We start from the raw sequence: 13,721 nt of genomic DNA on the forward strand, positions 1-13,721 counted from the left end.
ATTCTCCCCACCCCAAGAAAGAGCTGGCCCTTGCTTCTGGCTCTCAGCCTCTGCCATTTTACGCAGGCGATCCGGCGCAGCTGCTATAAAAGGCAGGCAGCTGGCAAAGGCCCATGTGGAGCTGGCTGCCTTCTGCAAAGGTGAGTGAGTGTGAGTTGGGGTGAGGGGAGAGGAGGAAGATGGGGTTAGATGGAGGGTTGGCAGTGCCTGGCTTTGGGGGAGAGGAGGGACTCAGGTGAGTGGCATGGGCGACTGGCTCGCAACTCAGGAGGGCAGCTTGGATGGCTGGCCCCAGGAGTATGAGGGCTTGGGTGGCTGGCCTCAGCAGCACACCGGGGCTCAGGTAGCTGCTGGTTGGCAGGCTATTGGCTCTGGCAGTGTGGGGGCTCGGCCAGGCGGCTCAGGCAGCATGGGGTCTTGGGCAGCTGGCCCCAGCAACATGGGGCTAGGGCAGGCAGCTAGGGCAGCTGGCCCTGGCAGCTTGGGGGCTCAGGTGGGTGGCCAAGGTAGATGGCCTGCAGCTCAGGTGGCTGGCCAGCCCCAGCAGCATAGGGTCTCGAGTAGGCAGCTTAGGCAGCTGGCCCCAAGAGCACGGGGGGCTTGGGCGGGCGGTTTGAGCAGCTGGTCCCTGGCTGGCAGGTGGGCGGTTTGGGCAGCTGGCCCCAACAGTGCAGGGGTTGGGCAGATAGCTTGGGCAGCTGAGCATGGCAGCATGTGGGTTTGGGTGGGTGGTTGGCCCCAGCAACACGGGGCTCAGGCAGCTGGCTAGCTTGGGCTGCACCAGGCACCCACAAGGTGGGGCCTGTGCTGTTAGCCTGGATGGGCCATAGTCAGTCTCCTAGGATTTCCCAGCTTCAGAAAATGTAGCATCATCTTTCACATTAAATTCATTTGTTTCTGCTGTTTCTGATGTTAAACTATGTTTTTATTAAATTATTGGGCCAAGAAAAACTATTTGTGCTTATTTTTAATTTTAAACATTTTATGTCAATATTTAGTGCTTATTTTAAATTACAAATTTAAATTTTTTGTTAAAAAGGGGTTGGATGATGGTCAAGAAGTGGGGGGCGGGGTGGCAGGGTCTCAAAAATCAAAAGGAGAGGTGTGATGCCAAAAAGTTTGGGAACCACTGGTCTACAGGGTAGGAACATGTTTGTGTAGTATGTAGCTCGAGACAATCCTTCAACATAAATTAAAATACAAAAAAGCCATCAGATTCATGTCATTATGGAGTCAATGAATCTCTCCCTTGACATCCTGTGCACCATCCTTTGTAGGGCCACTGCAGGCACGCACATAGCATGCAGATGGTATAGAGACCTGAGATTTTACCTCAGTGTGAACTTCAACCAAGTTCAGTTGTTCCAAAACTTTTCAGCATCACACCCCACTTTTGATTTTTGAGAAACCCTCACACCCCCCGCCTCTTCTTTACCATCATCTAACCCCACTTTAACAAAAAAAATCAATTCGTACTCTGAAATAAACACAAAAGCTTGATATAAAAATCTTATTTAAAATTAAAAATAAGCACAAATAATTTTTCTTGGCCCCTTGTGGTTGCCTGGTTCAGCCCCAGCTGGCCAGCTGCCTGAGCCCCATGCCAGCCTCCAGAGCTGCCTCTGTCAGCTGCCCGCTCACCTGTGACCTGCCCTGCCAGAGCAGCCTACCCGAGCCCTACGCCGCTGGGGCCTGCCACATGCTCACCCTCCAGCCACCGGGGCCAGCCAGACACCTGCCCGCCAGCCGCCCGAGCCCCACGCTGCTGGAACCAGACATCCAGACACTGGCCACCCACCCCAGCCACAGGCCAGCTGCCTGAACCGCCTGCCCAAGCCCCACACTGCCAGGGCCAGTTGCCCACCCATCATCCCAAGCCGCCCAAGCCCCATGCTGCTGGGGCCAGCCACCAAAGCCCCACGCGTCCCACAAGCTGGCCAACTACCCAAGCCCTGCAAGCCGCCCACCTGAGCCCATCTCCTGCCCTCCCACAAACCCTCCTCCTCCCCCACTATCAACCCACACTCACTCTCATTTGCAGAAGGCAGATAGCTCCACATGGGTCTTTGCCATCTGCCTGCTTTTTATAGCGGCTGTGCCGGATCACCCATGTAAAATGGCAGGGGCTGAGAGCTGGAAGCAAAGGCCGGATCTTTCTTCAGGTGGGGGGGATGATAGGGAGGCTGGGTGGTCTCGTGCCACCCCTGGAATTTCTTCATGTCTCCCCCAGTTTGGGAAACCATGACTGCCACCATACTGAATCTCATCTCCGGGCATTTATTAAGTTTTTAAACATGCTCTCTATAGGGAAGCTTAATATACAGTGCCTCAGGCTGGAAGTATTTTTGTTTACCAAACTGTACAGCAACAACAGGGCTTCCACAATTGAGGCTGATGCTAACTTATTATAATCCTACATTTCAACATTTTCTCAACTAATCTTTCTGAAATTTGACAGACATCTTTTCATCTCCCAGTAGAATTCAAGGAAGTTTGGTAAAAGCCAGAAAAAGGAGTTTTAAAGTTTGAAAGTTCATCTGATGTTCACTTAAAAAAAGCTTTATTTAGCTTAGAGTACTGGATATCCAAGACAACTTGGCCTAGAACGGCCAATATTGTTTTGCAAGCTTTCCTGAAGAGTGCCCTTCAGAATTTTAGTGATTAGTGGTGAAATTACAAAGACACACAAAAAACCATAACCACCACCTGTGACACCATACACACTAAGCCATGCCTACAACAGGGAGATTGCAGCAGCATTATCACAGGGTTATAGCTATGCTGGCACAGTTAGCATAGCCTACAATGACAGAAAAGGGTTTTCCACCACCCCAAGCAATGGCCCAGGATTAAGTCTGGCATAGTTATAGGACTCAGAAACATAGCTATATTAACCTAAATTTTAAGTGTAGACCAGGCCTGAGCTAAGCAAACTAGCATGTAAATAGAGACTTGTGAAAGCACGCTCCAGGAAGGGCTTAGTGGGGAGGAAATAATGAAAAATACATGCCCAGCCAACCCATCCTAGAGAATCAAGGAGGCAAAAGAAGTGTGAAACTGAAGAATTTTATATAATTTTGCAGCTTAAAAACTCTTCTCTTTCCCACCTGAAACAAATTTAAACTGTCAGCTACCTACAAGGCTTCTTTCTTGTTTTCTTTATATTAATCTAAGATGCAGAAATATTCTGTGCAGTTTTGTGTGTACAGTAAAGTGGCAGGATGCAGCTCGTTTTTGTTTTTCTGTTTCTCTCCTTGTCTGTTACCAATGGTAACAGCCTGGGTGACACCCCTACAGAGTTGTTTTCACGTCTGTAAAGAGTTACATTTATTTTTAAATTTAAATAGATCTCCTAAGGGCTTAAGATACCGAAGACCAAAAAGAAAGTAAATGAAAAGTGGTGCAGCAGGCACGGCATGGAACTGTGCTACTCAGTCTTGGAATGCAGGGCCCTGGGAAGGACAAAATGAGATGGGAGAAGGAGACGCATGGAAAAGCAGAGTGTCTTATTCAGATTGAATTTTACTGCTTACAAATTCTTCACTAAGAAATCTTAAAAAAAATTCAAGACTCCACCTCCTCCTATTCATTGCGTTTCATAATCTATGTTCCTCATATCCCATTCACATACAACTCCTTCCACCCAAAACACCACTTCTATAGATTTACCAAAAAAATGCAGGAGAGTCCAGATCAAAAGTTTATTAGAGCCCATTTTCTTTCCTGTGGGTTTTTAAACTTCCATAGGGCATTCTGTTGGTGCTAATTCAAAAACCTGGAATATGAATATTTTAATCAAGTTTGTTTAGGAAGACAAAGCATTTCAAAAGACTGTGGGGAACACCCATAAACAAAATTACCCTCTTCAAATATTCCACATCCCTTTATAACCCCACTGCCATACAAACCTTTAACACATGAAATCCTTGCCCAATTCCATTGGCCACTCAAAATTTTACAAAAATATATGCCAAGCCAAAACAGATGACCTCCATTTCCTACCCAAGGAATCCATTTTTAATTATGAAAGCTTAAATTCTGCAGAAATTAATGGCCTCTCAACTTTTTGTACTTGCCAAAGCTCCAGTTTGCAAACAGACTCACCAAATGCACAAACCAGGATTATGTCTAGTATCTGCAATAAAAACATAAACTTCCTCACTCATTTAACATCTTTCTTAGTCAATCAATGAAGTATTGATATCTGCATGAAAGGAAGATGTTTATCTTACTTCCAGCCAGCGAGACTATGACATCAACAGAAAAAGGACAGAATTTTGTAGAGGATTCAGAAATATGAACTACAAAGAAAACTAAAATACACCCCACCTATAACTAGACTACTAAATGTAAAATTTATTCCAGTTTTAGGCCAAAGAGATAGCAGAATGGAAGAAAAAAGTTTGAAACTAAAGTGACCAACATCTTGCAACTGCAGAAATAACCCGTAATTTTATTACATTTTTATTCAGATTTAAAATATATTTTCTTTTAATACTTACAGCTTTAAGATCAGATGTTGAAATACGGCTCTTCTGCTGTTCACATTTTTTCCCTCTCTGGATAATCAGTTCTTTGGTTGTAGCTCTCCCGCTGACACAGCACTGTATACACTACCACTTGTGCTGGCGAATCTTATGTTATTCAGGAGGGCTGTGTCTACACTTGTATTCCTCTTTCGAAAGAGGCATGCAAATGAGGGAAATCAAAAATGCAACTAAAGTGCCAGATAGATAAATCTGCACCTCATTTGCATATTCTTTCAAAAGAAGAAAATCAGTGTCGATGCAGCTGTTTTGAAAATAAACCCCATCTTAGAAAGAGCTGCGTCGACACTGCTTTTTCTTCTTTTGAAAGAATATACAAATGAGGCTCCAGATATGTAAATCTGTGCCTCATTTGCATTTTTGATTTCCCTCATTTACACGACTCTTTCAAAAGAGGAATGCAAGTGTAAACACAGCTGAGTTGTTTTATTCAACCCCTTGAGACACAAGTGGCAGAATAGACATGGTCTATGCCAGGGGTCAGCAACCTTTCCCACGTGGAGTGCTGAAATTTGATCTTTGAGCCTCTGTGTATGGCCCAAGTGCCAATGATACTTTTTAAAGTTATTAATAGTCCTACTTACAACAGCTTCATTAACAAATTAAGATGCAGCACAGCTTTACCATTTAGGTGGTGGTTGGTAGCATTAGTTGGTCTTTTGCTAACCCACGTGCGACATGACTTTGAGCAAGCTCGCAGCTGCCTGGGGGCAGAAGGGTGGCTGAGGTTCCACCTCATGTGCCAATGAAAATCAGCTCAATTGCCACTCTTGGCACCCATGCCGGGGGCTGCTGACCTCTGGTCTACGCCTAAAAAGGACCTGGGACGCTCTGAAAGTTATAAGCTTTATATTTGTGTTTTAGTTCTTTGCTTTATTGAAGGGATTCCCAACCTATGGGTCGGGACCCAAACATGGGTTGTGATTAGATTTGTTAAGGGTCACCAGCAGCTCGGAGCTGCACATGGCTCTCTAAGAAGCCATTTGCAGCTCCTTAATGCTACCACATCCAGCAGCTATAGCTATCAATAAAGGAGCAATTATGCATTACAAAGACAGCTTTTCCACCTTTAATATTCGTAGCCACCCCACACAGGCTGTAAGTAATTTTCATCTCCCATCCACCCTTTGGTCACCATGTCTTCCTGAATTGTCATAATGGGTCCTTGCCTGGAAAAGGTTGGGAACCGCTGCTTTACTGTGTAGAAAAGAAGAGGTGTCTGGCAGGAAGCAATCCAGGGATGCAGCATCATCTCCACTGGGCCCTAGATCACGGCCTGGTGGAGACGGTAGGCCCATGAATCTCTACCACTAAAATGGGACAACTACAGGCCTATCCCTGATTCAGGGAACCTAGCTGCAGTGAGAAGACCCTGAAGACAAAACAGTCAGGGCCCCAAGACCTTGACACATGGGGAGAGCCTTGGGGCCACATAATTAATCCTGAAAACTCCCATATTGTTGAACTCTTATGAATACCCCAAAAGAGACAGTAGTATACATGGCTCAGACAGAGAGCAAAATCACAGGGAAGACAGACTACTGTGGGGCAGAGGAGCTATAACAAAAAGGGGAATGCCCAGGAGAAAGAGAAAGCTGGCTATTCCCACCTGACCACTAGGCCGCAACAGTGGTATTTTCCTTCACATGCATCAAAATAAGTTGCCCGATTTTTAAAAGTTTTGAACACTCAACAGCTCGCCCTGACTACAATGCAAGTTTCCAGACGTTCTGCATTGTAGATAAATCAGGTCACTTATTTAAGTATTAAAATAAGAATTTAGGCACCCATTTCTTTTTTTAAAAAGTTACCTTGACCACAGTTAACTGCTCTTCTTCTTCACCAGATTTCAACTTTGTTATTATACAGAAAAAATGGTTGCAATGTGAGCTTTAGGATAGCTCCAAAACAGCAACTACTGGTCATCTCATTTCCAGATCTTCATTTTCTCCCCCATGTACATTCATTATATTCAAGCTATGAAACACCTGTTGTTAATCCTGCTTAAAGCAGCCTAGCAAAATAAAGGCTTTAGAATTAAGCCTCTATGTCTTCCTTTGGACGAAAGTTTGTTTTTAGAGGTAGAGAGCAATGTATCTTTAATTGCTTATTATCAGTCACCATAGTAAAAAGTGGACCAGTCGATTTAGTACCTGGTCAGTACATTTCCTTGACAATGACCCAAAAAAGACTGGGACAGAGGTTGATGGAGAACCAAGAAGGGGCAATCAAGGCTGACACTGGCAGATCAAAAGGTGGGAGTCAGTGACTCGATTAACAGAACTGACAGACAGGGGAGAGCAAAATGATGACTGGCCTTAATGGACAGAAAGAGTAAAATCATCTTAAAGCTGGCATTTTAATCCCTGCTTGTAGGTGAAAGAAATGTAGGTGGGGCAAAGGCAGAGTTTTGGGAGATGTCTTCTGAAAGAAAAGGAAAATTGAAGACCCACCAAATATGATAATGAAGTAGTAACTGAAGAGGTAGGAAAAGAGTCATGAATAAACCATGCCATAAAGGCCAGCAGACATGAGAGTTTAAAGACAAAGAACCATCACTAGTGTGAAAAGCCACCAAGATACCGAGAATGAGAATAGATTAAAGTCTGTGGGATTTCACAAAGGCTATGTCTACATTATGTTGGCCAAACTTATTTTACTGGACAGAAAGAGTTGTGAATGTTTCATTCTCCCAACAACAGGAGTTACACTGACATACGCTCTCATGTGCACAGTACTATATCAGTGCCTGCTGACATATGCTTCTCACAGAGGAGAGTTTTTCATGCCAGTGGAAGAGCTCATACTTGATCTCTCAAAATACACATGCACCTCCTGTCATATCACAGAGTCAACTGTGTCAACCCACTTCAGCTTACCCCTCCGCTGATCAATACAGCTGCACCTAATACCAAGACTATGCTGGAGCACATGCTGGCAAATAATGTAAATCAATTCTGTTGAACTCAGAATAGTGACATGTTTAGTCTTTACTTAAATCCATGTATTACAGCTTAATAGATTTTTAAAACCAAAAGGTATCACTAGATTATTTTATCTGACCCCCCCAGCATAATACAGGCTAAAGAATTTAATCCAGTTAATTCTATTTCGAATCTAAATCACTTGTACGTGACAAAAGCATAGTTTTCAACCTATGGAGATCAATACAGCCTTCAACAATGTCTGAAAGGTGTGAACTGTTCTTTTCATCTCAGTCAGTAGTCTCATTCCCATTCTACAGTTTCAGCTGTGGTCCCATGCTATTCCATTTCTCACCCTTGTATATGGACTTCATGCTTGATGCATGCTCCCAGCACAGTTATTCTCAGTGCCATGCATTCAACATGTCCCTTTCTAATTCCTCATCCCAGTCTCTGTATTGTGTGCCTGTGCCATGCACTGAGCATGCCTGTCCCCAGTGCCTTACACAGATCTGACTCGTCATGACCATTGCTGTCCAGAAGGAATTCAACAAGCCTATTCCAGTAGAAAAAAATATATTTGTCCTATCTGGGACTCTGGCACTGGCCTCTAGTGTTGCTTTTACTATGGCAACTAGAAGACTTGTTCAGGGTATATCACAGCACAGGGTCCCACATCATCCCTAACTCCAAATCACTAAGCTTTGTCCCTCTCTCACAGTGCAGCTCAACAAGCTGTACAAAGGAGGGACTCAGACTGCACCGACAGTGCATTTCTAGAATACTGAACTTTTACAGCTTCCAAAAGGATCTCGATTGTGGTCCCAGACATGAAGCACAAAGACAGACTGCGAACACTAATACACACAGTAAATAACTCACCTGAGCCATAGACACTGGCTGTGGGGAAAAAAATAGTGGGTGCTCAGCACCCACCTGCAGCCCTTTTGACCAGCTCCTACCACACCTCTAGTGCTTCCCTCCTACCCACCAGTGACCAGCTGTCCAGCACCATGCAAGAGGGTGGAAGAAGCAGAACCGGGGCAGGAAGAGGTGGGGTGGGAGCAGAGTGGGGTTGGAAGGGAGTGAAATGGAACTGGAAGAGGCAGAGTGCACATTTAGGGGGAATGAGTTGAATAGGGGCAGGTCCTGGGGCAGATCCAGGATTGAACATGCCCCAAGAGCTCAGGAAGTGGGCACCTCTCACCTTAGTAGGAAATCTGAATTCATTGTGGTTGTTTCCTTAAGCCAGAATTTCTCAAACTGGTGTCCCCGAGGATAACCCAGGGAGTCTATGGGCCCTGCTGACCAACTCCTACCCCTCCCTACAAGTGCCTCCTGCATGTTACAAGTCCGGCAGCACAGTGAAGATAAGGCAGGCTTTCTACCTGCTCTGACTCTGTGACGCTCCCGGAAGTGGCTAGCACATCCCTATGGCCCCTGGGGGATGGGGCAGGATGTCAAATTATTTTGTGGCCTTCCTAATTATATTTTTACACTTCACTTGCCAAGGTTTATACTTCTCTTTACTTTCTTCAATAGGATTTATCTTCTACCTTTTAAATGATAAAGTCTAAAGATATATAAAATACTAATTTGCAAACATACATCTCCTGTTATCAATATCTGAAATCTCTTTGATAGATCACAACTTTCTAATCCACACAAATACAACTAAGACTACCTCCCTCATCTGACAAATTGAACATATGACATCAATCTTTTGAATCTCTTCATTTTTGTCACCTGTCCAACTACAAACCTTTGTTATAAGGCAGAAAAATTCAACCTTCTAGGTTGTTCATAACTCTACTCCTCCCCTTCTGACCATTCCTCTCTCACTGCAGGGCTCCACCCAGTTCTCTCTTTTAAAGATGCCAGTTTCATCACCTTCATACTTCCTCTCCACCCCCATCATCAATGTCTTTACCAGTGTGGATGTGAACAATCATGCCTTCACACTGACTTCCATCCATCTTCCTTACTCTCTTTATACACGAAACTTAAGAAGTTTACCTCACTGAGCAGGAGTAATTTCCTGGTGAGACACAAACTGTGCTTCCACAGTTTCTGGGATTCCTTTCTTCATGCTAACCATGGGCCCAGCTTTGGGACCCTGTGTTTTGTATCTTTCAACTCAGTTATCTGAACAAATTGAACTCTCTCTTTCACCACCTAAAATACGCTCTGCTTACTGGAAAGGGAAAGGAGCATTAGAAGGAATCTCCTGGCTGCTGTGACTGTAGGAAGTCTCTGCTAATCTACCCCTTCCTCCAACCTTTAAATCCTCCGTGAATAGCTGTAGTACCTGTCTCTGCATCCGTTACCCTAGCCTACTGCAATAGAGTAAAATGCCCCTGGATTCTTGTCAGTTTTAATCCTTTCCACAAAGTTTCCAGTAACAGTAGTGAAAATGCTATGAGTAGCAGCAGAGATACTGGAGCTGTATATTCAAGAGCAAATGTAATGCCCATTTTTCTATATCTGTGTAAGTACAACAGTAAACAGGGCTCACATATCTTTTTCATCATTTCAATGGACATTTCATATGAAAATGTCTCATCTGGTCTACACTAGCACTTACAGTATCATTAGCACAATACTGGGAAAACTACACAATACTGATACAGATACTAAATTTGCTCGTGCACTTTCAGTGAAACATTCAGGTTACATTTTACCAACATGCAACTACAGCCTTGTTTCTAAGCTGCAGAAGTTAATGTGACTCACTAAAAAAACCTACCTAATGATCTCTTTGCCATGCCCAAGTCCTGTCTGTGACATCTAATATAAAATACACTTCTGTTATTACAATCCCCTTACACGACTATGGTGCTAAAAGGACACAATCACATATGCTCAAAAAAGGGAGTCTAAGACTGATAACTGAATGACTAATATTTCTCATCAGTCTCACAAACACATGTATGAGACACAACATAATTCAAATCTTTATATACACATTACCTTAATATAATACTACTACTTGCATACTTTTAACTCATATTTTTGCTATAATTCTTAAAATTTGTTTTTGTAATATTTGCTATTAAGGACTTGTCTGCACTTGGAAAGTTACCAAAATAACACCTCCAGAACAGTTATTCTGGAACAGCTTCCCCATGTGGACAGTCAATCCAATCTGGAATAAAGCGTTTCAAAATAACTCCAGCTGGAAACACGTACTCCACCTTAAGGCTACATCTGCACTAGCTCCTTCCTTTTGAAAAAGGCATGGTAATAAGCAAGGTCAGAAGATGCCATGAGGCACTGCCATGAATGCAGCACCTTATTAGCATAATGGCAGTTGTGGCAATTAGAAAGTGCCGCTTTCGAATCGTGCGCTGCCCGTGTAGATAGGGGCCTTTCGAAACGACCCCCCCAGTCTTCAAAAGCCCCTTTTTCCTAAAACCAAATAGGAATAAGGGGCTTTCAAAGATTGAGTGGTGATTTCGAAAGGCCCCTGTCTACACAGGTAGCACACAATTCAAAAGCAGCACTTTCAAATTGCCACGGCCAACATTATGCTAATGAGGCACTGCATATTCATGGCATCTTTCGACCTCGCTCATTAACATGCCCTTTTTGAAAGGAAGGGGCTAGTGTAGATGTGGCGTAAGAGTGCCCACTCGGAGAGTTTTTCAGGAATAATTATTCCACAATAGTTGTTTTGATAAATTTCCAAAGATAAGAACTTTGTTTGGTAATTTTAACTAAATTCACTGTTTTCCATCTGGGAATACGTGTTTTTAGCCTGCAACTTTTTAAATCCAGAATACTGCAAAAAATTAAATCACAGGGATTACCCACATGCACAAAGATGTGAGTTTATGGGATTAGATTCTATAAGGGTTTAATTTCAAGAGAAGACTCAGGAAAATTAATCCAAGTTAACTAAAGATGTGAATTTAAAACAGATTGGTTTAGCCACATTCGCTCCTTGTGTGAGCACTTATTCAGAATTAAACTGGGGTTTTGTCAACAAAACTTGCAGAGCATCTACACACAAAACGTGTTTTGTCAACAAAACCTGTCTACAAAAAAGATGTGACGATGCTCTAGGGTACCCTTTTGTCAGCAGTGTGTGTCAAAAGATGATCCGCTTTTATGTGTAGACACAATCTGTCGACAGAACTTTTGTCAGAACATCTCTTCCAACAGTAACTTCTATAGACAGAGGCTTCTACTGTAGACATAGCCTTTATGTACAACTTTTCATACAAAATTAAAAATCAGTAAACTCTCAGTTTTACATAATGTTTAAATGTTTAACACTTAATGACTGGTATATTCACTTAGTTCTATTTTTAAAAAATAGTTAAGCTTCTCCATATACACACATTCTCTCCTCCTTATATTCAGTATTGTACAACATTCTGTACCAGAAAACAAACCAGCTTTCCGTTAACATATGGTTTAAAAGAAGTCAGACCACTATAGTCAGTTGAACAACTGCATAGCTCTAATCCATTTTTGTTTCACATTTAATAATCCTGTGATTTGTACCCTTCAAACTCTGCATTAATTGAAGTAACAAAAACACCTCAGAAAATACAAGACATGACCCATACAACAGCTCACAAAATGTTTTATGCTACCTAAGAGTTTTCTATAAAGTCCATCACTATATAAGTATCAAAACACCAGCTTTGCTATAGTGCTGCTAGTACTTTAAGTGGAGTACTTTGTTCACTACAAACCCCTTGACTCCTTGAGTGTATTTCACAACACAGGGCAGACGGAGTTCCACTCATAAGTTCTTATGTTCCATACATCTCACACACAATACACCTTTATGCAGCCTTTATAACCACAGAGCACATTACACAAGTGCTCAGTGACCATTTCACCCACCACTAAATTCAGCCACCTCTTAGGACATGTTTGCAGTTCACCCCTGAGTTTCCCAGTTCCTGTTACTCCAAGAAGGTAAAGCAGGAATAGGCACTTCTAGCTATGTTTTATGTACCTGCTCCCACCCCCACACACACTAGTTTGGGCAAACAGTGAGAGGAAGAGATAGGTGGGGGAGTAGGGATTTCACTCTGCAAGTTTCCCCTGGAGTGGAGAAAACACTAATGGTGACAGGAGGGCAGTTTGTGGGGAGAGGAGGTGCAAGTGGGGGGGGGACCAGCAAAGGGTCTCCCGGGGAAATGGGTAAGAAGGGACCAGTAGAGTGACGAATGCTGGTTGATGGAGATGGGTTGGCACACATGGGAATACAGGCATATAAGGGAGCCCCGTTCTAGTGGGACTTTACAGAGTGGCAGGCTCCCGCGTGGGGAGAGCTGTGCTTGGAAGGGGGGAAGCTTGGCGGGGGCAGCGGCACAACAAGGGAGGCAGGGGAAGGTTTGCCGAAGAACTATGCAGGGAAACTGCTGGGGGGCATCCAAGGCTGGGGGGCATCCAGCGGAGCTCTGAGCAGGGTAGGCGGGAGGGGGCCCATGCAGCGGGCAGGGGGAGCCCGGCGCTGCCTGCCCGCCTCGGGGACGCCCTCACCATGAGCACTTTGGCCGCGTTCTCCAGCTGGGCGATCACCTCAGGAGCCCCCCCCGCAGCCACGGCCGCCGCCATCATGGTCTCTCTTCAATGACGCGCCATGCGCTGCATTCTGGGACGAAGCGGTCGCGCAGCCAATCCCCCGGCTGGCGGGGAAGCGCCCGGACCCAGGGCACCGGCGCCGAGCGGCAGCAGCGTGGCCGGCCGCAGCAGGCGGAAGCACCGGGCGTGCCTGTAGCCAGAAACCCCCGCCCGCGCCCTCACCCTCACCCTCACCCTACCCCCGGGGCGGGCCCAGGGCACGCGGGCCAGGGGCGGGCCGAGTCCCGGCCCAATACGGAGTCTGGCAGAGCCTGGGGCAGCTCCGCCCAGGGCGAGAAGGGGCGCAGCGCCCCGGAAGCGTCGCTGCAGTTTCTGATTGACTTCGCCGGGGGCCGGGAGCGGCTCCCGTGGGACACCTGCTATGGGCGGGGTGGGGCTCGGCTCGGCTCGCTGCACGAGCACAAGCAGCTTGCCGTGGCAGTGGCGGGGGTTCGGCTCCTTCCGCGCGCTTCTCAGCCTGGTGGAGCTTGTGGGGTTCCGTGCACGTGCTCCCTTCAGCCTGTTGGAACTGGAGGGCTCCGTGTACACACACCCCTCAGCCTGCTGGGACCGGGGCAGAGGTCCCTGCACATGCACCCCACAGTCTGCTGGAATTAGGGGGGCTCCCTGCACGTGTACCCCTCAGCCTGCTGGAACTGGGGGGCTC

The 13,721-nt window shown here is 45.3% G+C and overlaps 1 protein-coding gene across 1 annotated transcript in view; it reads right to left on the minus strand.

Annotated features, from left to right (window-relative positions):
* Positions 1-13,071, minus strand: part of XPO4 (exportin 4) — a 145,337-nt gene extending 132,266 nt beyond the window's left edge. Inside the window, exon 1 of the mRNA XM_074985345.1 lies at positions 12,974-13,071. Coding sequence (XP_074841446.1) covers positions 12,974-13,051 — 78 coding nt within the window. The 5' untranslated portion in view covers positions 13,052-13,071. The remainder of the gene's footprint in view (positions 1-12,973) is intronic.
* Between the last annotated feature and the right edge of the window lie 650 nt (positions 13,072-13,721).

Source organism: Carettochelys insculpta, chromosome 1, assembly GCF_033958435.1.
Source record: "Carettochelys insculpta isolate YL-2023 chromosome 1, ASM3395843v1, whole genome shotgun sequence".
NCBI classification, from domain to species: Eukaryota; Metazoa; Chordata; order Testudines; family Carettochelyidae; genus Carettochelys; species Carettochelys insculpta.